Source organism: Notothenia rossii (assembly GCF_949606895.1).
Source record: "Notothenia rossii genome assembly, chromosome: 5".
Taxonomy (NCBI): domain Eukaryota; kingdom Metazoa; phylum Chordata; class Actinopteri; order Perciformes; family Nototheniidae; genus Notothenia; species Notothenia rossii.
In genome coordinates, this window is record NC_136903.1 from 566,028 (window position 1) to 592,657 (window position 26,630).

The 26,630-nt window shown below is 46.9% G+C and overlaps 3 protein-coding genes across 4 annotated transcripts in view; 2 read left to right on the forward strand and 1 right to left on the reverse strand.

Annotated features, from left to right (window-relative positions):
- The window catches only part of LOC307038420 (transcription initiation factor TFIID subunit 4-like), a 44,123-nt gene extending 35,607 nt beyond the window's left edge, over positions 1 to 8,516 (forward strand). The window contains exons 10-15 of one of the 2 annotated variants that reach the window (XM_079679799.1): positions 2,972 to 3,141; positions 3,370 to 3,461; positions 5,584 to 5,706; positions 6,589 to 6,645; positions 6,770 to 6,889; positions 7,253 to 8,516. In XM_079679799.1, coding sequence (XP_079535925.1) covers positions 2,972 to 3,141; positions 3,370 to 3,461; positions 5,584 to 5,706; positions 6,589 to 6,645; positions 6,770 to 6,889; positions 7,253 to 7,411 — 721 coding nt within the window. In that variant the 3' untranslated portion in view covers positions 7,412 to 8,516. Of the gene's footprint in view, positions 1 to 2,971; positions 3,142 to 3,369; positions 3,501 to 5,583; positions 5,707 to 6,588; positions 6,646 to 6,769; positions 6,890 to 7,252 lie in introns of both variants that reach the window. The other variant, XM_079679798.1, reaches the window with a different exon arrangement.
- A 1,848-nt stretch (positions 8,517 to 10,364) lies between these two features.
- Positions 10,365 to 12,181, forward strand: LOC307041120 (general transcription factor II-I repeat domain-containing protein 2B-like). Its single transcript, XM_079684448.1, has 2 exons — positions 10,365 to 11,555; positions 11,679 to 12,181. Coding segments are annotated over exons 1-2 (1,182 nt in total). The 5' UTR covers positions 10,365 to 10,374; the 3' UTR covers positions 11,680 to 12,181.
- Positions 12,182 to 16,301: 4,120 nt separating this feature from the next.
- On the reverse strand, positions 16,302 to 26,302 carry LOC307041952 (NLR family CARD domain-containing protein 3-like). The gene is made up of 6 exons (XM_079685569.1): positions 26,029 to 26,302; positions 21,501 to 23,325; positions 21,246 to 21,419; positions 20,936 to 21,109; positions 17,620 to 17,666; positions 16,302 to 17,462 (listed from the first exon to the last, which is right to left on the reverse strand). Exons 1-6 carry the CDS (start codon positions 26,297 to 26,299, stop codon positions 16,906 to 16,908), a joined length of 3,048 nt encoding a protein of 1,015 aa, XP_079541695.1. The 5' UTR covers positions 26,300 to 26,302; the 3' UTR covers positions 16,302 to 16,905.
- Positions 26,303 to 26,630: the final 328 nt, after the last annotated feature.

The window sequence follows — 26,630 nt, forward strand, 5'->3', positions numbered from 1 at the left end:
CGGGGGGGGGAGGTGCTAGTGGAGTATGAAGCCCTATGTATCGTGGGGGGGGGTGCTAGTGGAGTATGAAGCCCTCTGTATCGTGAATGTCAGCGGGGGGGGGGGGGGGGTGCTAGTGGAGTATGAAGCACTCTGTATCGCGAATGTCAGCCGGGGGGGGAGGTGCTAGTGGAGTATGAAGCCCTCTGTATCGCGAATGTTAGCGGGGGGGGAGGTGCTAGTGGAGTATGAAGCCCTCTGTATCGTGAATGTTAGCGGGGGGGGAGGTGCTAGTGGAGTATGAAGCCCTCTGTATCGCGAATGTTAGCGGGGGGGGGGTGCTAGTGGAGTATGAAGCCCTCTGTATCGCGAATGTTAGCGGGGGGGGGGAGGTGCTAGTGGAGTATGAAGCCCTCTGTATCGCGAATGTCAGCGGGGGGGGGTAGTGGAGTATGAAGCCCTCTGTATCGTGAATGTCAGCCGGGGGGGGAGGTGCTAGTGGAGTATGAAGCCCTCTGTATCGTGAATGTCAGCGGGGGGGGGGGGGGTGCTAGTGGAGTATGAAGCCCTCTGTATCGCGAATGTCAGCGGGGGGTGCTAGTGGAGTATGAAGCCCTCTGTATCGTGAATGTTAGCGGGGGGGGAGGTGCTAGTGGAGTATGAAGCCCTCTGTATCGTGAATGTTAGCGGGGGGGGAGGTGCTAGTGGAGTATGAAGCCCTCTGTATCGTGAATGTTAGCGGGGGGGGAGGTGCTAGTGGAGTATGAAGCCCTCTGTATCGTGAATGTCAGCCGGGGGGGGGGTGCTAGTGGAGTATGAAGCCCTCTGTATCGTGAATGTTAGCGGGGGGGGAGGTGCTAGTGGAGTATGAAGCCCTCTGTATCGCGAATGTTAGCGGGGGGGGGAGGTGCTAGTGGAGTATGAAGCCCTCTGTATCGCGAATGTCAGCGGGGGGGGGGTAGTGGAGTATGAAGCCCTCTGTATCGTGAATGTTAGCGGGGGGGGGAAGGTGCTAGTGGAGTATGAAGCCCTCTGTATCGCGAATGTCAGCGGGGGGGGGGGTAGTGGAGTATGAAGCCCTCTGTATCGCGAATGTTAGCGGGGGGGGGAGGTGCTAGTGGAGTATGAAGCCCTCTGTATCGCGAATGTCAGCGGGGGGGGGGGTAGTGGAGTATGAAGCCCTCTGTATCGCGAATGTTAGCGGGGGGGGGGAGGTGCTAGTGGAGTATGAAGCCCACTGTATCGTGAATGTTAGCGGGGGGGGGAGGTGCTAGTGGAGTATGAAGCCCTCTGTATCGCGAATGTCAGCGGGGGGGGGGAGGTGCTAGTGGAGTGTGAAGCCCTCTGTATCGTGAATGTTAGCGGGGGGGGGAGGTGCTAGTGGAGTGTGAAGCCCTCTGTATCGTGAATGTTAGCGGGGGGGGGAGGTGCTAGTGGAGTATGAAGCCCTCTGTATCGCGAATGTCAGCGGGGGGGGGAGGTGCTAGTGGAGTATGAAGCCCTCTGTATCGCGAATGTCAGCGGGGGGGGGTAGTGGAGTGCAGAGCTTCGTGATCACAGAGCGTGTGAACGTTGTGATCAGCTGTTTTAGCGCAGTGCTGTCGTACAGACCGACGTTAACAGCAGCCCTGTCTCTGCACACGGAAACCGACTCTGTCGTCCGGTGATCTAACCGCTTCTGGAAAAGCTTCACAAGTACGTCGGTATGCAAATATGCTTTATGACACAAGAGACGGTACGCATTTCAGATTGTTGCCGCAATGCATGCGTACCTGCGTACCACTTATGTGCACCCCTGCCTACACACTGAACAAAAATATAAATGCAACACTTTTGTTTTTGCTCCCATTTTTCATGAGATGAACTCAAAGATCTAAAACATTTTCTATTTACACAAAATAACAATTTCTCTCAAATATTGTTCATAAATCTGAAAAAATGTGTGATAGTGAGCACTTCTCCTTTGCCGAGATAATCCATCCCACCTCACAGGTGTGGCATATCAAGATGCTGATTAGACAGCATGATTATTGCACAGGTGTGCCTTAGGCTGGCTACAATAAAAGGCCACTCTGAAACGTGCAGTTTTGCTTTATGGGGGGGTCTGGGGGGTCCGAAAACCAGTCAGTATCTGGTGTGACCACCATTTGCCTCACGCAGTGCAACACATCTCCTTCACATAGAGTTGATCAGGTTGTTGAATGTTGGTCCTCTTCAATGGCTGGGCCAAGCTGCTGGATATTGGCAGGAACTGGAACACGCTGTCGTATACGCCGATCCAGAGCATCCCAAACATGCTCAATGGGTGACAACAAACACAACGAGGACAACGACCACAACAAAAGGACGAGGACCAACAAAACGACGAGGCCAGGCTCGACTCACGAGTTCCTTTGAATCAGATATTTATCAGATCTTGTCGTTGGCTCATTATTCTGATCTCTGTCCGACCAGGAGAAAGAAAGTGTGAAAAATAATCCATGCTTCAAAGATTTCTGTTTCTGTTTTCGTTCGGGATTTTCAAATAAAGATTTCAAATAATAATACATTTGATTTGTATCTCCTCTCGAGCTGCTTCACGATGCTATGAGGAGAAGACAATAAAGTCCTCTGAGGTTGAGTATGGTCATATGAGAAAGAGCAGGGTCAGATGAGCTTCTGCCCGTGGGGCTCAGCTCACAGCAGCACACGAGGTGAAGATCACACAAGTTCAAATAATAATGCAAAGATAATAATTATATAAAGAAAGCAAACCGTCTGAGCTCAGATCCAAAGACCAGAAGCTGCTTCCCTCCCGGACTCAGATTTCTATCTATTTCTTTCCATTGTTTATTTCTCTCTTTTTGTTTTCATGCAAAAACAACGCAAACATTTCCCCAATAAAATACTTCTTCTCTTATTAAAGACATTCTGACAGATCCCAGAGCAGTACCCTGACTCTGACCCTCCCCCCCTCCTCTCTCTCCCCCCCCCCCCCTCTCTCCCCCCCCAGAGACGACGATGACATCAACGACGTGGCGTCCATGGCGGGCGTGAACCTGAACGAGGAGAACGCCCGGATCCTCGCCACCAGCTCGGAGCTCGTGGGAACGAAGATCAGATCCTGCAAAGACGAAGCCTTCCTGCCCCCGGGACCGCTCCTCAAACGCATCCTCGACTCAGGTGTGTGTGTGTGTGTGTGTGTGTGTGTGTGTGTGTGTGTGTGTGTGTGTGTGTGTGTGTGTGTGTGTGTGTGTGTGTGTGTGTGTGTGTGTGTGTGTGTGTGTGTGTGTGTGTGTGTGTGTGTGTGTGTGTGTGTGTGTGTGTGTGTGTGTGTGTGTGTGTGTGTGTGTGTGTGTGTGTGTGTGTGTGTGTGTGTGTGTGGATCTGTAATGTGACGTGTGTTCTCAGCGAAGCAGCAGGGGGTCCTGGAGGTTCCTCCGGAGGTGGTGGCTCTGATCTCTCACGCCACTCAGGCCCGACTGAGAGCTCTGCTGGAGAAAGTGAGCAGCATCGCTCAGCACCGCAGTGAGGGGGGGAAGGTACACACACACACACACTAGGGCTGTACCTGAATATTCCTTCGTTGGAGTACTATTCGGGTTTCAATTTCGTTATTCGGATTTTCGCTGTTTTATTTTGAAATTGAATTGATTGAAATCTCCAGTATCAGCGTAAGAGCTTGTTCCTCTTCGGGGGTGCTAACACTTACCCATAAACGTTATTGTTTACTTTCTCCGTCTTTATATGTAGATATTACTTTTCTCCGTTAATCTCCATCACGTTGTTTCCATAGCAACAACAACTTCCTGTCAACAGCGCTACCTGTCCTTCAAAATAAAAGCATGTCCATAAATGGGAAGCCAAGCCAAATCACACTTAAGACATATCCAACTGCAACGACAGTAACAAACACAAAGCGATATCCTTTTCTAACACAAACTGGGTTACATTAATAAATAACTATAAAACCACTGTACTGTAGAATAACAACATGAAGGCCGTGAATACACCACGTGTTGAAGCGGATCGCTGCTGATTACTACGCCCCCCCCTCGATAGATTTATGAATAGAAAATGATCAAAGTAGGGTCGACATGTGGATATTACCCGGCTGAACAAAACGTGCATTTATCAAACAGGTACGTTTCCCACAGATCTTATTTGGAGCTATTTTCTCCTATGGAGGAATCTCATTGCTTTTTGTGGAGGGAACCCGAGCGCAGCTTACTTCCTGGTTTTAGGACGCGTCACTGCAGCTCTCTCAGAGGTTTCTCAATACTCTAATTTCCCCTCCTCGACTCCTATCCTCGACTCCTATCCTCGAAAATTAATGCCGCCCACAGGAGATGCGAGCGGAGGACTGAGGAGTCGAGGAGGGGAAATTAGATTATTGAGAAACCTCTCTCTCCTCCTCTTCACACACCACACTTTTCGCGGCACACGTACTTACAGCCAATCAGCTCTGAATGATGAGATGACGTATGGTGGGGATGGCAGCTCTCTGCCCCTGTGGGCATTATGAGCATGCGCAGTGTAGTTTCTACAGTCACCGTTCACTTAGACAGGGAGAGGGAGGGCATGATGGGGTTTTGTCCCACATGGCTCTAAACAGCTCAATAGGCACACACTGCAGACACTGATTAGAAGAACACAGACTAAAACAGCAATGAGACGAATCAGATGATTAAACTAATGCTGTCAAAATTATCACGTTAACGGCGGTAATTAATGTTTTGAAATAATTGCGTTAAAATATTTAACGCATTTAACGCATGTGCAGAATGGCCCGCCCCATACATCCCACCAGTGGCAGCGCCAGGGTATGTCTGGGGTAGGCTACAGCCATACCAATAAATGTCTTAGCCCCACCTTAGCCCCACCTTAGCCCCACCTTGAGAAATGATGTTAAAGTAAGTTAAATAAAGTCCTCCAACTCGCGCTGAGTAAATCACACAGACAGCGGTTAGTCAGATTGATTTCAGTAGCCACTTGTCTGGAAATACCGAAGACCAGAAACAGTTTTGAAAACTTTTGTCACCTAGTGATCGTCTTCTCAATAGAACATCTTTGATAATGTCTTCTGGCCAATCAGAATCAAGATACGGCGTGGTGTTGTTGCAGGAAGTCCCGACGGAGAATACTTTTGCTGTAGTATATCTCTATACATCGATACAACATTACGTGTTGATAGAAATCAACCCGTAATGAATTAAGACCCCACGGTTTGATGAGTGATAGGTGTGTGGGCTGTCTTTCATTCTGACACACAGAACAATGTTATAATAAACATACTGTATGTTAAATGGATATATCCGCCTTCTTTCATTTATCTTTCCAGTCCCACAACAATACACATAAAGAAATGGCATATTCTGGACATAGTTCGAATGGTGATTAATCTGATTAATTAATTTTTAAGCTGTGATTAATCAGATTTAAAATGTTTAATCGTTCGACAGCCCCAGATTAAATATGATCTTAAAATATATTATTATTTTTTGCATTTTTTTGTCATCATTATTTGTAATATTTTCTGCTGACACTAGGTGGGGCTGTGCCCCTAATGACCAGTCCCCACGCTACACGGTGTGTGTTATACGTAATGTGTGTGTGCTCCTGCAGGAGGACGAGCAGGAGTGTGTGTCAGACGTTCGCTCTCAGCTCCGGTTCTTCGAGCATCTGGAGAGGCTGGAGAAACAGAGGAAGGACGATCAAGAGAGAGAGATCCTGCTGAAGGCTGCCAAGGTACACACACACACACACACACACACACACACACACACACACACACACACACACACACACACACACACACACACACACACACACACACACACACACACACACACACACACACACACATACACACACACAGCCACACACAGCCACACACAGACACACACACACACACACACACACACACACAGAGACACACACACACACACAGATACACAGACACACACACACACACACACACACACACACACACACACACACACACACACACACACACACACACACACACACACACACACACACAGCCACACACACACACACACACACACACACACAGAGACACACACAGAGACACAGACACACACACACACAGATACACAGACACACACACACACAGATACAGACACACACACACACACACCCACACACACCCACACCCACACACAGCCACACACAGCCACACACACACACAGCCACACACAGCCACACACACACACAGCCACACACACACACACACACACACACACACACACACACACACACAGAGACACACACAGAGACACAGACACACACACACACACAGATACACAGACACACACACACACACACACACACACACACACAGCCACACACACACACAGATACACAGACACACACACACACACACACACACACACACACACACACACACACACACACACACACACACACACACACACACACACACACACACACAGCCACACAGCCACACAGCCACACACACACACACACACACACAGGGAAAAAGTCAGAATCTTTAGATTTCCATCAGATATTCCTCACAAACACTTTTGGTCTCATCAGGAGAACTTCAGTATCAAAGACATGATAATGATCCTTGGTGTGTTTCAGAGTCGAGCTCGACAGGAGGACCCGGAGCAGGCGCGTCTGAAGCAGAAAGCTAAGGAGGTACGGAGCATCACATTCACTGAGGTTGATGTTTACTTTCTGATGTCTCTCTCAGACACAGCAGAATGAGTTAGCTCAGGTCATTTGAACTCTGATATAATATCTGTTCTCTGATCCCTCTCAGATGCAGCAGAATGAGTTAGCTCAGATGAGGCAGCGAGACGCTAACCTAACGGCGCTCGCTGCCATCGGACCGAGGAAGAGGAAAAAGATGGACTCACCGGGAGGAAGCTCCGCCCCCGAGGTGTGTGTGTCTATGTACCTCTGTGTGTGCCTCTGTGTGTACCTGTGTGTATTGTGGGGCTTTTATTTAGAAAAATAAGGCTTACCCTGGGCTTCATTTGGATTACAGTGAATTTCTAGGGCTTTTATTTTGAAGGAAACATCCCTTTTCCTGTGTGTGTGTGTGTGTGTGTGTGTGTGTGTGTGTGTGTGTGTGTGTGTGTGTGTGTGTGTGTGTGTGTGTGTGTGTGTGTGTGTGTGTGTGTGTGTGTGTGTGTGTGTGTGTGTGTGTGTGTGTGTGTGTGTGTGTGTGTGTCTTTATTTTTACTAAATGTTTGTGTCACAGCAACATGTTATTTACATGTCTAACGCCCCCCCCCCCCAGGTGGTGTCCGGCCCAGGCTCCTCTCCGGGATCCTCGTCGTCACGGCAACAGCTGCGACAGCGAATCACCAGAGTGAATCTCAGGGACTTCATTTTCTGCCTGGAGACCGACCGCATCACCGCCAGATCCCTCACGCTCTACAAGGCTCTGCTCAAATAACAGGAAGGGTCCCCCCACAGGAAGGGACCTCCCGCAGGAAGGGTCCCCCCACAGGAAGGGACCCCCCGCGGGAAGGGACCCCCCACAGGAAGTGACCCCCCCGCGGGAAGAGACCCCCCACAGGAAGGGACCCCCCCGCGGGAAGTGACCCCCCGCGGGAAGGGACTTCCGCAGGAAGTGACCTCCCGCGGAAAAGGACCCCCGCAGGAAGTGACACACCGCGGGAAGGGACCCCCGCAGGAAGGGACCCCCGCAGGAAGTGACCCCCCGCGGGAAGGGACCCCCCGCAGGAAGTGACACCCCCTCTGTTTTATGTGTGTGTGTGTGTGTGTGTGTGTGTGTGTGTGTGTGTGTGTGTGTGTGTGTGTGTGTGTGTGTGTGTGTGTGTGTGTGTGTGTGTGTGTGTGTGTGTGTGTGTGTGTGTGTGTGTGTGTGTGTGTGTGTGTGTGTGTGTGTGTGTGTGTGTGTGTGTGTGTGTGTGTTCACTCCTTCAGGGAAATAGTTGATTGTAGTTTTAACACTTTTATTTTTGTACAAATGAATCAGCTCGCTTAGAGGAGGGGGGGGCTGACTTTATGCTAAGCTACTGGCTAGTTGAGGAGACGCCTGATGACATCACACCTCTTCATCGATCTCCGTTCCTCTTTGACAAAACGTTTCCAACATCTCGACTCCATTCTTAAACGGATAAAAGACCTTATTCTCCAGAATCCCTTTAACAGTGACATCTTCATCATCATCATCACGTGTTGTTAGCGTGTTCATGTTCTGTTTCTATTTAGAGACGGCTCAGTGAGAGGTGTACTGTCCCTTTAAGAGTCCTCACAGGGAGCTGGATCTCCCACGGTCAGTGAACCTCTCTCGGAGGCTGCGTTCAGGAACACTCCTGCAGTTAGGGTTAACTCCTCTTCTTCCTCCTCCTCTTCCTCTTCCCCCTCCTCTGCTTCCTCCTCCTCTCTATGGTATTTGAGAATATGGACTGTACCATTATTGTGAGGGTGTCAGATAAAGTGTTTCTCAGTGTTTTGAACGAGAGGCTTTTTAATGCTTTAACAGTTTTGTTTTGTAAAGTCTGGAGGGGTGGGGGGTACCACCATGTCATGTTGGGGGGGTACCACCATGTGGGGGGGGGGTACCACCGTGTGATGATTTGTGCGAGTATTTATATTTCCTACTCTCTGAATTTAATCCTGACGCATTTCAGGGAAATACATTTTACAGCCGTTTGTACCTTTGCAAAAAATTGAAATAAAGAGAAGAATAAAGAAACGCTTCGACTCGTTTCCTGTTTCCTGCTTCCTGTTTCCTGCTTCCTGTTTCCTGTTTCCTGTTCCCTGCTTCCTGTGAAGCTGTTTCAGATCAGAGCGTCGAGCGGAGCGTCGTTAATGAATGAAACACAGTTCAGGGTGAATGGTCAGTGTGAGAGGGGGTGTAGTTCTGCTAGCTGTCCACTAGATGCTGCTAACTGACCCTCTAATGAAACACAGGTCAGGGTGAGAGGGGGTGTAGTTCTGCTAGCTGTCCACTAGATGCTGCTAACTGACCCTCTAATGAAACACAGGTCAGGGTGAATGGTCAGTGTGAGAGGGGGTGTAGTTCTGCTAGCTGTCCACTAGATGCTGCTGACTGACCCTCTAATGAAACACAGATCAGGGTGAATGGTCAGTGTGAGAGGGGGTGTAGTTCTGCTAGCTGTCCACTAGATGCTGCTGACTGACCCTCTAATGAAACACAGGTCAGGGTGAATGGTCAGTGTGAGAGGGGGTGTAGTTCTGCTAGCTGTCCACTAGATGCTGCTAACTGACCCTCTAATGAAACACAGGTCAGGGTGAATGGTCAGTGTGAGAGGGGGTGTAGTTCTGCTAGCTGTCCACTAGATGCTGCTAACTGACCCTCTAATGAAACACAGGTCAGGGTGAATGGTCAGTGTGAGAGGGGGTGTAGTTCTGCTAGCTGTCCACTAGATGCTGCTAACTAACCCTCTAATGCAGACGTGTCAAACTCAAGGCCCGCGGGCCAAATGTGGCCCGCCACGTCATTTTATGTGGCCCGCGAGAGCTTAATTACATTACATTGCTTTTTTTTTTTTTTTTTTTTTCTTTTTTTTTTTTTAATTTTTCTTAATTTTTTTTTTTTTCTTAATAGGTCTGATTGTCTAAAAATAAATAAGTCAAATGCGTGCCGTGACCAAAAACTACATTTCCCACAATACATGCCGATTATGTTACCCGCGAAGTGACGGCATCCCGCCACTAGACTGCAGTGTTTCCACATCGATGCGATTTTCCCAACAAGTGGAATTGAGAAATACAAATAATGATCCCAAAATGTCCAGGAAGAGAAAAATTGATGCAGATGGAAGGGTGTTTCAAGAAAGATGGGAAGGCGAATACATGTTTGTGCTTCAAGGAGAAAAACCGGTATGTCTTTTGTGTTATGAGGCGGTGGCGGTTGTCAAAGAGTACAATCTACGTCGGCATTTTGAGACCAAACACGGAGGTAAGTATGCCAAATTTAGCCATCAAGAAAAACAACAAATTGCCCAAGAATTAAAAGGCAAACTGCGATCGCAGCAGAATGCGTTCGCGAAAGCCACAACCAAAAACAACGCGGCAGTGAAAGCTAGCTTTGTTGTGGCTGAAGAAATCGCCCGCGCTTCAAAGTCTTTTTCAGAGGGAGCGTTTTTGAAGCAGTGCATGCTGAAGGTCTGTGAGCAGGTGTGTCCCGACCAGATACAGACTTTTAAAAATGTCAGTTTATCAAGAAACACCATCGCGGACCGAGTTAAGGAACTAGCAGGAAACCTGGCAACACAGCTGGCCGAAGAGACACGCAGCTACATAGCTTTTTCATTAGCTGTTGATGAAAGCACAGACAACACGGATACAGCGCAGCTATCTATTTTTATTAGAGGCGTGAAGTCGGACTTCTCTGTCACTGAGGAGCAGTTGGATGTGGCTGCCATGCATGGGACCACAACGGGACGGGACATTTTTGATGCGGTGGAGAAGTCCGTCAGTAAAAACGCATTGCCCTGGGAAAACTTGGTGGGATTAACTACAGACGGTGCACCTGCAATGTGTGGAAGAAAAGTGGGCTTGGTTGGACTAATGAAGGAGAAAATGCAAGAAAGTAACTGTCACACGCCTCTGATAACGTATCATTGCATTATCCATCAAGAAGCTTTGTGCGGGAAGGTGCTGGGGATGGATGATATAGTGACCACGGTCATGAAGACAGTGAACTTCATTCGGGCGCGTGGCCTGAATCATCGTCAGTTCCAGCTGTTCTTGCAGGAGATGGGCTCGGATCACGGAGACGTGCCGTACCATACAGAAGTAAGGTGGCTGAGTAGGAGCAAAGTCCTCAAACGATTTTTTGAGCTTAGGGAAGACATTGCTCTTTTCATGCAGAGTAAAGGAAAACCCTTGTCTGAACTGTCAGATCCAAACTGGCTGTGTGACTTTGCTATGTTGTGTGACATAACCGAACATCTCGCCCAACTGAATCAGAAGCTGCAGGGACGCAAACAAGTCATCACGCAGATGTCCGACACGATCACGGCTTTCCAGCGTAAACTTGACCTATGGATGTGCCAAGTGAAACAGGACAATCTTGCCCACTTTCCTGTTTCTCAGAGCATCTCAGCCTCATGTCCCGGTACTTTCTCATGTGCTCAGTTAGCTACCAAACTGAGCCTGTTGATGAATGAGTTTGATCGGCGCTTCTCTGACTTCAGACCACAGCACTCTGGATTTGCCATCTTTGCTAGTCCTTTCACCACCGACGTGTGCACTGCACCCCAACAACTTCAGATGGAGTTAATAGAGCTTCAAAGCGATAGTGGCCTGAGAGCAAAGTTCCAGGATGTTACAATCCAGGACTTTTACCGTCTACTGCCCCCTGCTTTCATGCCACAGCTTCGACTTCATGCTGCCCGTGTTCTGTCTATGTTTGGGAGCACCTATCTGTGCGAACAGATGTTTTCAATAATGAATCTAAACAAAAACAAGCACAGATCACGCATCACTGACGACAACCTCCACGCTGTTCTACGGATTGCTACAGCACAGGACCTAAAACCAGACATTGACACACTGGCCACGGAAAAACGGTGTCAGACATCTGGTCAGAAAACACATTGGTAAGCATTTGAAAAAACCTAATAATATATAATAAAATGCAATTCAACCAAGAAGAACAATAGTTAAACTATGTGCAATGTAATGATTGTGTTTGCATTTTGTTTTGTGTTTGTTATTTACAGAACATGATCAATGGATGAGGATGGTGGAGAGGGGATCCACATGGTGTGTTCAAGGACAGGCAGCATCTCCTCATCAAAAACTAACCTAAAAACTTGACCAATATAGTTGTGGACTGAGACAACCCTTATTTTGTTATTTTGAGTTTATTACATATACTACTTTATATGTGTAGCAATGTATTTAGTGTTTGCAGGTTTTATGTGTTTCTGCAAACAAATGTTTACTGTAATCAAACCATCTCTCATGAGTTGGATGTATGCCCCCTGCAAGGCTGTGTGCAGCCATTTGTTTTTGTAAAATGCTACATCTGTCACACATGTTCTTAGCAGCTCACAATTGTTGGTTTTACAGTTATTTGTTATTTCAAGTTTTGAACAAAGTTAATGTCATAACTTGTGTTTGATGTTATTTTTCTTTATTCACTTGGATAGTTTGATCGTTGATTGATGGAGTAATATGGGTTTCATAACCTGACAAATTAAAAGGATTTATGTTATAATAACAGAGCAACAAGCAAACATATTTTTTACATCTATGCAAATATATATGTAATATTTGTAACTTGAATAAGTAATAAATTCAGTTATTTAACATTAAGGAGTAGTTACATTTATTTTACATTGCATTTAGTTACATTGCATTTAGTTACATTTATAAGTTACATCTGGCCCTTTGAGGGCAACGATTATGCTGATGTGGCCCTCGGTGAAAATGAGTTTGACACCCCTGCTCTAATGAAACACAGATCAGGGTGAATGGTCAGTGTGAGAGGGGGTGTAGTTCTGCTAGCTGTCCACTAGATGCTGCTAACTGACCCTCTAATGAAACACAGATCAGGGTGAATGGTCAGTGTGAGAGGGGGTGTAGTTCTGCTAGCTGTCCACTAGATGCTGCTAACTGACCCTCTAATGAAACACAGGTCAGGGTGAATGGTCAGTGTGAGAGGGGGTGTAGTTCTGCTGGCTGTCCACTAGATGCTGCTAACTGACCCTCTAATGAAACACAGATCAGGGTGAATGGTCAGTGTGAGAGGGGGTGTAGTTCTGCTAGCTGTCCACTAGATGCTGCTGACTGACCCTCTAATGAAACACAGATCAGGGTGAATGGTCAGTGTGAGAGGGGGTGTAGTTCTGCTAGCTGTCCACTAGATGCTGCTAACTGACCCTCTAATGAAACACAGGTCAGGGTGAATGGTCAGTGTGAGAGGGGGTGTAGTTCTGTTAGCTGTCCACTAGATGCTGCTAACTGACCCTCTAATGAAACACAGGTCAGGGTGAATGGTCAGTGTGAGAGGGGGTGTAGTTCTGCTAGCTGTCCACTAGATGCTGCTAACTGACCCTCTAATGAAACACAGGTCAGGGTGAATGGTCAGTGTGAGAGGGGGTGTAGTTCTGCTAGCTGTCCACTAGATGCTGCTAACTGACCCTCTAATGAAACACAGATCAGGGTGAATGGTCAGTGTGAGAGGGGGTGTAGTTCTGCTAGCTGTCCACTAGATGCTGCTAACTGACCCTCTAATGAAACACAGATCAGGGTGAATGGTCAGTGTGAGAGGGGGTGTAGTTCTGCTAGCTGTCCACTAGATGCTGCTGACTGACCCTCTAATGAAACACAGATCGACACAGTGAACCATCGGATCCTCCTTCGCACTCTCCAAGAACTTGGAGTTTCAGGCACTGCACTTTCCCTCCTCACCTCATACCTCAACGACCGCACCTACAGGGTTACTTGGAGAGGGTCCGAGTCCGACCCTTGTCAATTAACTACAGGGGTCCCTCAGGGCTCGGTTCTTGGTCCCCTCCTCTTCTCCCTGTACACAAACTCGCTCGGGTCTGTCATTAGCCCGCATGGTTTTTCATACCACTGCTACGCTGACGACACCCAACTAATTCTGTCCTTTCCCCGCTCAGAGACCCAGGTCGTCGCACGCATCTCTGCTTGCCTAGCAGACATCTCTCGGTGGATGTCTGCTCATCACCTCAAGCTCAACCTTGACAAGACTGAACTGCTCTTCCTTCCGGGAAAAGATTGTCCCACTCTTGACCTAACAATCAACATCGGCACCTCTGTTGTTTCCCCGACTCAGACTGCAAGGAATCTGGGTGTGGTCCTAGATAACAAATTGTCCTTCACTGCAAACATCGCTGCTACAACCCGCTGCTGCAGATACACGCTTTACAACATCAGGAGGATACGTCCCCAGCTGACCCAGACATCAGCGCAGATTCTGGTCCAGGCTCTCGTCATCTCACGCCTAGACTACTGCAACTCCCTCCTGGCTGGTCTGCCTGCATGTGCCATCCGACCTCTGCAGCTCATCCAGAATGCAGCGGCTCGTCTGGTCTTCAACCTTCCCAAATTCTCCCACACCACACCGCTCCTCCGCTCCCTTCACTGGCTTCCAGTAACTGCTAGAATCCACTTCAAGACACTGGTACTTGCGTACCATGCTGTGAATGGATCTGGCCCTTCCTACATCCAGGACATGGTTAAACCGTACACCCCAGCACGTGCACTCCGCTCTGCATCAGCCAAACAGCTCGCTGCACCCGCACTGCGAGGGGGACCCAAGTTCCCGTCAGCAAAAACACGTGGGTTTGCTATCCTGGCTCCAAAATGGTGGAATGAGCTCCCCATTGAAATCAGGACAGCAGATAGCTTACACATCTTCCGACGCAAACTGAAAACTCATCTCTCTGGACTCCACTTCGAGCGATAGAATTACTAACAAAGCACTTTTATACTAATAAAGGGCTGGCTTTCTAAATGCCAGTTGAGTAGCACTTGAAATGTTTGGCTCTATGAAACCTGATGTACTTATATGATTCTGTTTTCTTAAAGGTTGTATCTTCCTGGTCGAATGCACTTATTGTAAGTCGCTTTGGATAAAAGCGTCAGCTAAATGCAATGTAATGTAATGTAATGTAAAGATCAGGGTGAGAGGGGGTGTAGTTCTGCTAGCTGTCCACTAGATGCTGCTAACTGACCCTCTAATGAAACACAGGTCAGGGTGAATGGTCAGTGTGAGAGGGGGTGTAGTTCTGCTAGCTGTCCACTAGATGCTGCTAACTGACCCTCTAATGAAACACAGGTCAGGGTGAATGGTCAGTGTGAGAGGGGGTGTAGTTCTGCTAGCTGTCCACTAGATGCTGCTAACTGACCCTCTAATGAAACACAGGTCAGGGTGAATGGTCAGTGTGAGAGGGGGTGTAGTTCTGCTAGCTGTCCACTAGATGCTGCTAACTGACCCTCTAATGAAACACAGTTCAGGGTGAATGGTCAGTGTGAGAGGGGGTGTAGTTCTGCTAGCTGTCCACTAGATGCTGCTAACTGACCCTCTAACGAAACACAGATCAGGAGGTGTGTGGCGCAGTGGATAGAGCCTTGGTGTTGGAATCAGGAGGTCATAGGTTCAAACCCCACTGCAGTCAGCTTGTCATTGTGTCCCTGGGCAAGACACTTGACCCCAAATTGCTCCTGTGGGGATTGCCCACAGTATTGAGTGTGTAAGTCGCTTTGGATAAAAGAGTCTAACATATAATGTAATGTAATCAGGGTGAATGGTCAGTGAGAGAGGGGGTGCAGTTCTGCTAGCTGTCCACTAGATGCTGCTAACTGACCCTCTAATGAAACACAGATCAGGGTGAATGGTCAGTGTGTGAGAGGGGGTGTAGTTCTGCTAGCTGTCCACTAGATGCTGCTAACTGACCCTCTAATGAAACACAGATCAGGGTGAATGGTCAGTGTGAGAGGGGGTGTAGTTCTGCTAGCTGTCCACTAGATGCTGCTAACCGACCCTCTAATGAAACACAGGTCAGGGTGAATGGTCAGTGTGAGAGGGGGTGTAGTTCTGTTAGCTGTCCACTAGATGCTGCTAACTGACCCTCTAATGAAACACAGGTCAGGGTGAATGGTCAGTGTGAGAGGGGGTGTAGTTCTGCTAGCTGTCCACTAGATGCTGCTAACTGACCCTCTAATGAAACACAGGTCAGGGTGAATGGTCAGTGAGAGAGGGGGTGTAGTTCTGCTAGCTGTCCACTAGATGCTGCTAACTGACCCTCTAATGAAACACAGGTCAGGGTGAATGGTCAGTGTGAGAGGGGGTGTAGTTCTGCTAGCTGTCCACTAGATGCTGCTAACTGACCCTCTAATGAAACACAGGTCAGGGTGAATGGTCAGTGTGAGAGGGGGTGTAGTTCTGCTAGCTGTCCACTAGATGCTGCTAACTGACCCTCTAATGAAACACAGATCAGGGTGAATGGTTAGGGTGAGAGGGGGTGTAGTTCTGCTAGCTGTCCACTAGATGCTGCTAACTGACCCTCTAATGAAACACAGATCAGGGTGAATGGTCAGTGTGAGAGGGGGTGTAGTTCTGCTAGCTGTCCACTAGATGCTGCTAACTAGATGAAGGTTCCTCACAGAGTGACCTGAAGTCTCTGAGCTGCAGCCATGATCAGATCTGATTCTCTAGATCAGGGATGGGCAACTTTGAGTATCGGGAGGGCCAACCATTTTTTTCCTCAGGCCACTTTGTGACCATGCACTTCCATCGGTAGGATACTATATTCACAACATTTAAATAGCCAACTTTAGCTACTAATTTAATGAAGATAATTAATGTATACAGGCAATACACGTTTATTGTACCAAACACCAACATTGAGTTTAACAAGTAATATTCATCTTTGTATTGTGTTTCTAGTCTTCCCTCACATTCCATTACATAATCCAAGAACATATGCATTTCTCTGACCTTCAGCCTGCAGCTTCAGGTGGGAGGGGGGGTACATTGTTGGAATGAAGTTAAAACTGAATCAAATTAAAGAAAAACGTATACAAATAAGAATAACATCACGACTGACATCAAAGTAATAACCTGACTCCAAAGTCCAGCCATCAGCCCTGAGTCCTGGTGCCTCAGCAGGTCCGAGGTCCAGATACTGTTGGCCAAAGGAAATCAAAAGTTCTCTTTTCCCTGTGGAGGCCTTTGTCTGGTAGTTTGAGCTCCTTTCTACAGCTCACCCTGTTCCACCTTTAGCTTCCTGGTAAGCAATTTACAAAGTAGGTATTTCTGTTAAATCAAATTAAAGCCCATTTCATATATTTCAGTATAACTCAAAGAGGCAGGCTTTAAAGGTCTCTAACAGCTGTTCAAACAGAAATCCAAGGAGAAGCCTCGATTTCTAACACCAACATTTAAACCCCAGGACAGGAAGTGGTCTCCTCCTACAGAGGACACAGAGACGCTGAGGAGACAGCTGACCAGAACCCAAACCCAGCGTAGAGAGGTTCAGTGAATGTGGTTCTGATGGTGTGGAGGTGGGTCAGTCTGTCAGAGGAGACTCTGTAGAAGGAGAGAGAGCCAGCAGGATGATCCAGATACACTGCTACTCTACGAGAGGGGGAGGAGGAGGAGGAGGAGGAAGAGGAGGAGGAGGAGATGCATGTTTCTCTCTTATTGTCCCTGACAGAGTAGCCATAATCAGAGCAGCTCAGACTCCAGGACTGATCATTCTCTCCAAACACACAGTCCTTTTTGTCTCCTCTCCTGCTGATTCCTCTGTAGGTCACTGATATATGAACATCTCCTCTCCACTCGACCTCCCAGTAACAGAGATCAGTCAGAGCTTCTCTACACATCAGCTGAGGCCAGAAGGAGTCAAACCTCTCTGGATGATCAGGATATGGCTCCTCATCTCTCACCCATGTCATTGTCCTGTTGTCCTCAGACAGTTTGAGGTTTCTGTGTGCTGTGTTTGAGTCCAGGGTGAGTTCACAGGAATCTGATGAGAGACACAGACAGCAGTTTATCATCAGACCCACCTGAAGGCTCTCTGTTAGTGGTCCTTTCTCTAAAGCTTAAAGTTCAGTCATGTTTTAATGAATAAATACCACCTCCATCATCTGTCTCTAGAGAGAAGCTGACTGATCCACACTTACACTTCCTCACACCTGGTTTGAACCTCTGCTCTCCACCATGGTCCAGCCTGGAGGAAGAAACACAGTCAGGATGATCTTCTATCCAACATGAGTCCTAGCTGCTGGTACCTCGTGGAGCAGAGTTCACTTTCTTAGAGGAAGCTTTTTGATTGCTATTTACCTTTTGTTGGCATTTAGTGTCAAACATTGTCACAGCATATTGTACATTGCATCTTCACATGAATTACATAAATATGTTCGTAGGTCTTTTCAGCAATATACACATGATGACACAAAACACACAGAGGGGAAAGACATAAAGAAATGAGAATGAAATAGAACAACAGTGAGCAATCAGGGAGTAGACATTTCTTTACAGCTGAGTTCTGGATCAGTGAAAACTAAGTCAGGCCTTTAGGGCTTTACAAAGTGAGTCCACTTCTCACAGGTTGGAGTAAATGGACCAATGTATGATTGACAGATGCTGTTATCTTTCCCATATTGTAAATATCCATTGAGATGTCCATCCATCCTTTTAGAGTCGGGCTATGCTTCGACAACCACTTCCTGGTTAAAGCCTTTTCAGCGGAAACCAGCAGAATGTTCTTTCTCAAATTCCCAAAATATAACATCTTGATCTCTAGATGTATCATGTCTTTGAAAATGTCTGGTAAGGCGTTGTGTATCTCCTTCCAGTAGTCTTTGATACCTGGACAGTCCCAGAATACATGGAAGTGGTTTGCATTCTGGTCACCATAGTTCCTCCAACATATAGGGGGGGTCCTCTCATAGTGGGACTCCTGAGAGGGCGGAATAAAATATCCTATCAGGTTCTTCCAGGTATATTCTCTCCAGTTCTGAGAGCTGGTGCATTTCCATTGATATCTCCACATTGTTACCCATTCTTCCCCAGATAAATGTATCCCTCCTTCCTGCTCCATCTTCTTTATTATGTAAGTAGTTGAGTGTTTTATAAGGTTTGGCAATCCTTTGGGTAAACACATGATATGGTTCTACCGTTAACATCTGCATCATACGCTTTCCTAAACATTTCTATCAAACCTACACTTGCCTCTGACACTTTTTCCACTTTCAAATGAACATAATGCCGTACCTGAAGATATCGATAACAGTCCTGTTTCTCCAAAGTGTATTTCTCTTTAAGGGTATCCAAACTGAGCAATGCTCCCCCTTTCATCAGCTTGCACAGAGCTGTTAGACCGTTTAGAGCCCAGTCCCTAAATCTAGTGTCCAATCTGTTAGGCATGAAATCCGAGTCATATGAAGAAGAAGAAGAAGAAGAAGAAGAAGAAGAAGAAAAAGAAGAAGAAGAAGAAGAAGAAGAAGAAGAAGAAGAAGAAGAAGAAGAAGAAGAAGAAGAAGAAGAAGAAGAAGAATTCTGTTAGGAGCTGTGTGCTGCCATTATGTACGGCGCCCGGGGAGCAGGGTAGGGAACGGTGCCTTGCTCAGGGACACCTCGGTAGCACTTGGTCTTTCCGGGACTTAAACTGGTGACCTTCCAGTTGCCAAGCCAAGTCCCTATGGACTTCGCCACCACCGCCCTGCACACCATTTGAGAGAGATAGTATCATTCTCCAATTTATATTCTTTTACAATAGTTTTCCACATTTTAGGAGGACATTTCGCTCGTGGATTTTCAATGATGTTTATGAAATTGTGTTTATTGTCCTCCCACTGTCTCCCAGGCGGACAGCTGCTCAGCCTCTCTCTCGGTGTGATCACGGTGACGCAGTCCTATGTCCTTCATGTCTCCGGATGCTTCCACAGCAGTCTGGTACCGCCTCGTCCCGTCCTCCTAAAATACTCGTAGTTCAGCAGGGAACGGGGTCTGGAAGCGAATATTTCTCTGCCTTGGCACTCGCTTTTACGTTTTTGCAAAATAGCTAGTGGGTAATCTTGGGAGAGATTTATCTGTCTCGCGTTCAAAGACACCTTTATTCCCATGGCTTGCGTATAATATCGTCTTTAGTTGAGTATCGGAGAAACTTGATAATTCTTGACGCGGCTTGTCCTCCCTGTCTCCGGAGGCCCTCGGTACGAGCGCCCGGTGCGCTCTTTCAATGCCGAGCTCCGTGGCGGGGGGATCTCAAGTGCCTCTTCTAGTAAACTCTTCACAAAGTCAACCATAGATGACCCCTCCGCTCCCTCACATCCTAAATCCTTATATTCTCCCGTCGGGATCTTCCTTCTTCGTCAGTCAGTTTATTTTCTTGCTGAATCATTACCTTTATCATCTTGCTCAGCACCTTCCACGTTTTCAATTCTCATTTCTGCCTCCTCTATTTTAACGTTGACGTTGGTAAGCTTGGATTTAATTTTGTTTAATTGTTGTTTTGTTTCTTTGCGAAAGTCCCGTATCTCCTCCAGAACTTTAGCTAAGCTAGCCACGTGTGGCTCTGCGCTAGCTTCCTCATCATCAACCTGTGCAGGCGAGTATTTGGTTGTATTTTCTTCGTTGGCAGAATCTGAGCCAATGTTTTTCTTTTGTCCATCCTTTCTTCCCAACTTCGCCCCGTTAACTATTTGTAATTTTAGAGAGACATTTCTTATTTGGCAATTAAACGAGTCAAAATGAATCTCTTACCGGGGAGAAGCTAGATAAGCCTGCCATTCGGTATGGTGACGTCACCGGAACCATGACCATCATTTTCAAGTCAATAAAATCATCTGAATTGATATCGGGAGTCAAGTAGTTCATTTGTTTATCATGTAGCCGTGTAATAAACGGGATAATGTGCAGCAAGGTATCCCTTACACATTCTAAAGCTAACAGCTACCTGCTAACAGCTACCTGCCTACAGTCAACGGCTAACAGCTAACGGCTTAGTTTACCAGCTCTCCTCTTGTTGATATCAACATGAATGTGATGTTCATGATGGCATTATGAGGAGAAAAAAGGATGCGTACCTGGACGTGTCGATCATCAGTTACTTAATAAAGAATCACAAAAAGTAAATCTCGGTTTCCCATCAGCGACTAGGTAATGTGCTGATCATCGTCAAAAGCAGGCCGGTAAATAATCAAGATAAAAATATAACACATAACTGGCAGATTGTGTTGTAAGCCTGTAACCTCTGAACAGAGAATCTGAGTCCTGCTGTGAGTGTAGCTCTGTTAGCCGTTAGCCGAACACAGTCAGAACTATCCAAACTGAACCGCTGTTGATCACTTGCGTCCTTTATAGAGTAGAGTGGACTCAGCCGTCAATGAGGGTGTAAAAACTCAATGAAATATAATTTCAATAACTGTGTCATACATGAGAGGAAGAACATGACATTTGAGATGTTAGAGGCGCCTTCAGTCTGTCTGTCCATACCTGAGTGTCTCCAGTCTCCAGAGTGGATCCTCCAGTCCAGCAGAGAGCAGCTTCTCTCCTGAGTCTCCTGGATGATTGTAGCTCAGGTCCAGCTCTCTCAGATGAGAGGGGTTGGAGCTCAGAGCTGAAGCCAGAGAAACACAGCCTTGCTCTGTGACCATACAGCCTGAGAGCCTGGAACCAGGGAATACAGTAAACTCAGTGTTTTAATGATGTCAGCATGAATGTACAGATGTTGACCAACTTTATTAACATGAACCTGAACCTGGATGAGCAGGTTTTAAAGTAAAACTATGTAATAAATCCTGACCTCAGAGTCTCCAGTTCACAGTGTGGACTCTCCAGTCCAGCAGACAGCAGCTTCACTCCTGAATCCTGCAGGTCGTTGTTACTCAGGTCCAGTACTCTCAGACTAGAGGACTGGGAGCTGAGGACTGAGGACAGAGCTGCACAGCTTCTCTCTGACAGCTTACAGCCACTCAGCCTGGGGAAGGATTAGCAATGAACACAATTATTTTATTTATCATGTTTTAAACTGATCAATGTTGTTTGTATCTCCACTTACAGAGCTTTCCTGGAGGCTTTGACCACTGGCAGCAGCCTCAGAAGAGCCTCCTCTGAAGCACAGTATTTCTTCAGGTCAAAGACGTCCAGATCTTCTTCTGATGACAGTAAGATGAAGACCAGAGCTGACCACTGAGCAGGAGACAGTTTATCTGTGGAGAGACTTCCTGAACTCAGGTACCATTGGATCTGCTCCACTAGAGAACCATCATTCAGTTCATTCAGACAGTGGAACAGGTTGATGCTTCTCTCTGGAGACGGGTTCTCATTTATCTTCTTCTTGATGTACTCAACTGTTTTCTGGTTGGTCTTTGATCTGCTTCCTGTTTCTGTCAGCAGGCCATGTAGGAGTTTCTGATTGGTCTGCAGGGAAAGACCCAGGAGGAAGCGAAGGAGCAAGTCCAGGTGTCCGTTTGGACTCTGTAAGGCCTGGTCCACCGCACTCTGGTAGAGATGTTTAAGTTGAGGCTTGTCTCTGAAGATTTTAAGCAGCCAGGAGGTTTTTGTTGTAGGTTTGGGTCTGAACACTTCAGACTGCTGGGAGGTTGTTGGTTCTTCTGCCAGCAGGTTGACTCCAGAGTTGATGAAGGTCAGATGGACATGAAGAGCAGCCAGAAACTCCTGAACGCTCAGATGGACAAAGCAGAACACTGGGTCCTCGTACAGTCCGCTCTCCTCTCTAAAGACCTGTGTGAACACTCCTGAGTACACTGAGGCTTCTGTGATATCGATGCCACACTCTGTCAGGTCGTGATCATAGAAGATCAGGTTGCCTTTCTGCAGCTGCTCAAAAGCCAGTTTCCCCAGAGCCTCCATCATCTCCCTGCTCTCTGGACTCCAGTGTGGATGTCTCTTACTTTTTCCATCATACTTGACGTTCCTCACTTTGGACTGAACCACCAGGAAGTGGATGTACATCTCAGTCAGGGTCTTGGGCAGCTCTCCCCCCTCTCTGGTTTTCAACACTTTCTCCAGAACTGAAGCAGAGATCCAGCAGAAGACTGGGATGTGGCACATGATGTGGAGGCTTCGTGAGTTCTTGATGTGGGAGATGATGGTGCCGGCCTGCTCCTGATCTCTGAATCTCTTCCTGAAGTACTCCTCCTTCTGTGGGTCAGTGAACCCTCGGACCTCTGTCACCATGTCCACACACTCAGGAGGGATCTGATTGGCTGCTCCAGGTCGTGTGGTTATCCAGAGGCGAGCAGAGGGAAGCAGCTTCCCCCTGATGAGGTTGGTCAGCAGCACATCCACTGAGGTGGACTCTGTGACATCAGTCAGGACCTCAGTGTTGTGGAAGTCCAGAGGAAGTCGACACTCATCCAGACCGTCAAAGATGAACACAACCGGGAACTGATCAAACCTGCAGATTCCTGCGTCTCTGGTTTCAGAGAAGAAGTGATGAACAAGTTCCACCAAGCTGTACTTGTTCTCTCTCACCACATTCAGCTCTCTGAAAGGTAATATAAATGTGAACTGGATGTCCTGGTTGGCTTTGCCTTCAGCCCAGTCCAGAGTGAACTTCTGTGTTAAGACTGTTTTCCCGATGCCAGCCACGCCCTTTGTCATCACTCTGATTGGTGCATCTCTTCCAGGTGAGGCTTTAAAGAGGTCTTCTTGTCTGATGGTTGTTTCTGGTCTGTCTGGTTTCCTGGATGCTGTTTCAATCTGTCTGACCTCATGTTCTTCAGCTGTAGTTTCTCCCATGGTGATGTGGATCTCCGTGTAGATTTCATTTAGAGGTCTTGAATTACCCGTTTCTAGAATTTTCTCAAATTTTTTCTTCACGTTGAATTTGAGGTTCCCTTGGCACTGAGTGAGAATCTCTGAATGATGAAAAAAGAAATCTTTCAATTGAGACGATGATACTTTCCACATAAAAGAACCATCACAAGTTTGGTTCCTAATTTTACACATTTTAGAGAGTAGATTATTTTTCCTTCGATCAAGACGCCATATCTTGTTGCTTTCCAAAAATGTGTCCTTGAAATGTTTTTTTCGAAACCAGAATGAACAATCTGTTAACCTCAGAGAGCCACGGCCCTAAACCTGACGACTCTTATTCCTGCTGCTGGAAGACGAGGCACGACCCTGGCAGATCGACCTCTGAGGATGTGGACTCAGCTCTCACTCCAGTTATACAGGAAGTGGATTGCTCTTAGTAATTGTCCCAATACTGCGTAATCCTGCAATAGCCTACTATCAACAAGACGCCCTGGGGGTCACAGTAATAATCTTTCCCTTCATCCATAAGACAGGGTGGATGGAAAACTCTATTGACCCCTCCTAGCCCATGTGGAGCCCCAGCCTAACTACTGAATGTATCCCCAGCTGGTGCCCTGACCCAGAGACTGCAAGAGAGCAAGTTACCGTGAACTGTTGGTCGATGCGTCGGCAGAGAGAACAGTGACAGCTTTCATCTCAGTGAACCTCAAAGGTCACCTGGGTAACTCTGGAAAAGCAGAGAGTCTAATCCCTATCCAGGAGTTTCTTTCCAGAGCCGGTTCAATGTGTAGAGGTGAGCCCTACTTTGTCTAGTTGGTGCTGCTCCACCTCCCACACCGACACCGGATCCGTCCCCAGCAGAGAGGTGTCGGTTGTTTGAAGTTTGTATACCATGTTCCTTTCCTTCACCTACAACCCAACTGGCATTGATTAGACCCTTAGACCCAGTGGTGTGTAGACCCCGGTGCCTGGCTGCAGGATGAGGACCTGGTCTGCCTAACAGGGTTGCTTTTTTTCTAAGTCGTGTGGCGCAGTGGGCTAGTGAGCTGGTGTTGGGATCAGGGGTCACAGGTTCAAACCCCACTGCAGTCAGCATGTCGTTGTGTCCCTGAGACACTTCACCCCAAAGTGCTCCTGTGGGGATTGTTCACAGTATTGAGTATGTGAGTCGCTTTGGATAAAAGCGTCTAACAAGTAACATGTCATGTAATGTAAGTAGCTGATCTAAAAAGTGACCCTGCCAGAACCTATTGACCCTGAACACTGAGCTTTCAGGACCATGGGGGTACCTAAACCCTGACACCATGTACAGGTGGTGTTTCTCTGTGTGGTATATCAGGAGGACACATCCAATTCATGTTATCCTTGTGATTTACCTGACCTCAGGTCAGAGTCCTGCACGGGTCGGATTTTCAATACCCGCCCCACCACCCGCACATATTGCCAATTAGTTCTACTAACCAACCCGACCCCACATATCCTATGAACTGAAAACATGCAATTATTAACACACGCATTTTGCTCAAAAAGCGTGGGATGTTGGTTATTTTCTCCATCTAGGTAGGACGACACCAAAAGCCTACCAGACGCTGGGTTTCCTCTTGAGGAAGAGTTATTTAAAATGCTGTATTCTCCGAGCTTCGCCTTCACCTCAGCCATTTCGAATGTGGCGCACTCAGCAGCAGATTGATGCGGTGCAGAGGTCAGATGTCAGAGGTTTGGATTATGCGCGGTCTCGTGGGGAGAGGTCTGAGGATTTAAGGATTACATTATTATTAATATATTTATTATGCAGCACCCGCGATCCGACCTGCATCTTCTTTGTTTTACCCTGAACCGAATGAAAGACTCTGCTTCAGGTTCCTTGTTTGCAGTGTTGGACAAGTTACTTCCAAAATGTAATACATTACATATAACTTATTACTTTTTAAGTAATACACAATATGACTGTCTCTGAAATGTAATGAGTTCGACCAACATAACCACAAAGTAATGGCTAGGTATTTTAAATGCTAAAATGTAGTTTAGTGCAGCAACTGTGTCGGCCCTTAAGGCAACTAACAACTTCTATTCCAAGGCCTAGTTGAATACTCGATTCTGATTGGTCCATTCCGTTGCTAAGGAAGATCAAGAAAGAGAAAGTAAAAGAGGGTAAAAGACAGGACGTCAGATAAATGAAGGCAGGCAAGAAGTAAACAGGAACACGGTGTGGGCTCTGCAGAGTTTAGGGACTTGTTAGTGGATCAGAAACTGTAAACAGAGTTGGACAGTGCTGCCGTAAAGTTGTTGTTGTTACAGTTCCAGCCGTTGGTGCGTCGTGGAACGGAGGTTTTTTTTTCTTAGCGGAAGAAATACGATCATTGTAAGTCAATAAAATCTTTTCAATTAATATTGGGAGTCGATTCCTAAGTTTGTTTAGTATCTGGCCGTGTAATAAGCAGGATAATGTGCAGCGACTTGGTCACTATGGGGATGAGAACACGCTTCAGGCTCATCCAGGTCAGCCTGACTGATTACGTAAACACCAGGCTTACTAATCTACCGGCACCATTTTTCTCTGGTGTCGGAATGTCTTACGATGTTAGTGAATTCTTAAAAAACAAAACACCATTTCATTTCGGGTTAAAATTAGTTCTAACTGCGTTACTGAGCATTGTAACGGGTAATACCCACATTTCATTAGTAATGCGTTACATTACTTCGTTACAGCAAAAAGTAATACATTACTGTAACTCTGTTACTTTTGTAACGCGTTTCACCCAACACTGCTTGTTTGTAACACTCCTTTATAACTAATGACCTACCTGTCGGTTCTGATGGGATTTCTGATAATTTCTCCTCCAGGAGATTCTGATTCATCTCCTTCAAAACGGTTCTGGTCACTTTAATAGTGTTAATGCCGTAGTTCAGAAACATATGGTCCACAGTTTGCGTCCGACATGCATCCTCTAGTCGACTCTTTGGGATTCCTTCAAATCCTAGGACCTCCTGCTGCAGGTGCCACTTGAATTCTTCAAAGTCCACTTTCCCCAAATGTTCTAAAGCTGTGAGGAGCTTCTTTTTCAGTGTCGCCATATTTTCTCCCTGCAGAGATCCAAAAGATACCAACAGAAAATATTACATAATCGTGAATACAAAATGTGTATTTTTACAATTTAAATTTAAAACAATTATTTAAATAGTGCTCTTCTTGGGTTCATGCAAACAACGACTTTGTTCGTTTTTCAGCAGCACTACTACTTGTTTATATTAAGGCAAATAAACTACTACTCCAGGTCCAGGTTCAGGCCCAGGTCCAGGTCCAGGTCCAGGTCCAGCTCCAGGTCCAGGTCCAGGTCCAGGTCCAGGTCCAGCTCCAGGTTCAGGTCCAGGTCCACGTCCAGGTCCAAGTCCAGCAGAATGTGGT